Here is a 1174-nt window from a genome sequence, read left to right as displayed (position 1 = left end):
GCGCTGCCTGGGGCTGGGGAAAGGCCCTTGCTGCTGGGGCTGCCGTGCCCCGCGGGGCGCTCGGGGCTGCACGTGGCCGGCCGCGGAGGGAGGGACCCGACCTGGCAGGGCGCGGTGCAGCCTGGGCACAGCCGGCACCAGGCCAGGCTCACAGCACCCAGCAGCTCGGCCAGGGGACTGGGAGCGGAGCTCTTGCTGCTCTCCTCGGCTAGGCCGTGGGTTGGGGTTGAGCCCTGGGTGGGGGGCAGGTGCAGGGGAAGCGGGGACTGCCCGGGCATTGCCCAGGGTGTCGCCGTCGGGGCTGGGCGAGCTGCGGGAGGCTCCTGCCAGGCGGAGGGTTTAACAGGCGGTTTCTCTTTCAGCAGCAGGTGGGTCACATCTCCCCGGCCCGGGACAGCACCCAGGTCCCCCACGGCTGCCCGCAGAGTGCCCAGGTCACCTACAGCCACCTCCAGAGCGCCCAAGCCTGGCCACAGGAGTGGTGGAGCTGAGGGGAGCAGAGCGTGGGCCGCAGAGACCCCGGGATCTCCACCGCCGCGTCCCTGCCGCCCCCAGGTCCCCCTGGAAACAAACGGCTCCTCATTAAATCTCGTTATTGCTGCACGCCCACTGGCTGGTCATTGCAGGGCTCTCCCGTGCGGGGCGGGGGGTACCCAGCATGCTGCCGGTGTCCCCGGGGGCCGGGGCCGCGCTGGGACACCTGGGGCACAGAGCCACAGGCAGGGGAGCTGGGGCCGGGTTCCCCTCCGGGATCCGACCCTGCTTTTTCAGGGCTTCCCCCACAGAGGAAGGAGCTTGGGCGGGTCCTTCCCTGCAGCCCCCACAGCCGCCGGGCTTGACAGAGGGGGCTCCCCGGTTCCCCGGCCGGGGGTCCCCGCACCGCAGCTATGACAGTCCTGCACCGCGGGCCCATGCTCAGCGGGTGCAGCCTGCGCCCGGCCCCACAGCTGGCATCAGGACGCTGCGGGGTCCAAGGTGGGCACAGGGGCACGTGCCCACAGTGCACGGGAGGCTCCGGGCTCCCACGCCCGGCCCTGCTGCAGCGCCCTGCAAGGAGGCCGTGCACCGGGGCCAGGGGAGAGCAGGCACTGCTGCGTTCCTGCGCCAGCCTGTGCCCTTCGGCCGGGCCCCTCCGAGAGGCTCCCCCCCAAGCCATGCAGGCTGCTCCCCTCCC

The 1174-nt window shown here is 72.7% G+C and overlaps 1 protein-coding gene across 1 annotated transcript in view; it reads left to right on the top strand.

Moving 5' to 3' along the window:
* The first annotated feature begins 570 nt into the window (after positions 1–570).
* Positions 571–1174, top strand: part of LOC112551445 (translation initiation factor IF-2-like) — a 2204-nt gene continuing 1600 nt past the window's right edge. Inside the window, exon 1 of the mRNA XM_025212468.1 lies at positions 571–1169. Coding sequence (XP_025068253.1) covers positions 888–1169 — 282 coding nt within the window. The 5' untranslated portion in view covers positions 571–887. The remainder of the gene's footprint in view (positions 1170–1174) is intronic.

This window comes from Alligator sinensis, unplaced genomic scaffold, assembly GCF_000455745.1.
Source record: "Alligator sinensis unplaced genomic scaffold, ASM45574v1 scaffold407_1, whole genome shotgun sequence".
Classification (NCBI taxonomy): domain Eukaryota; kingdom Metazoa; phylum Chordata; order Crocodylia; family Alligatoridae; genus Alligator; species Alligator sinensis.
This window is presented reverse-complemented; position numbering and strand designations above follow the sequence as displayed.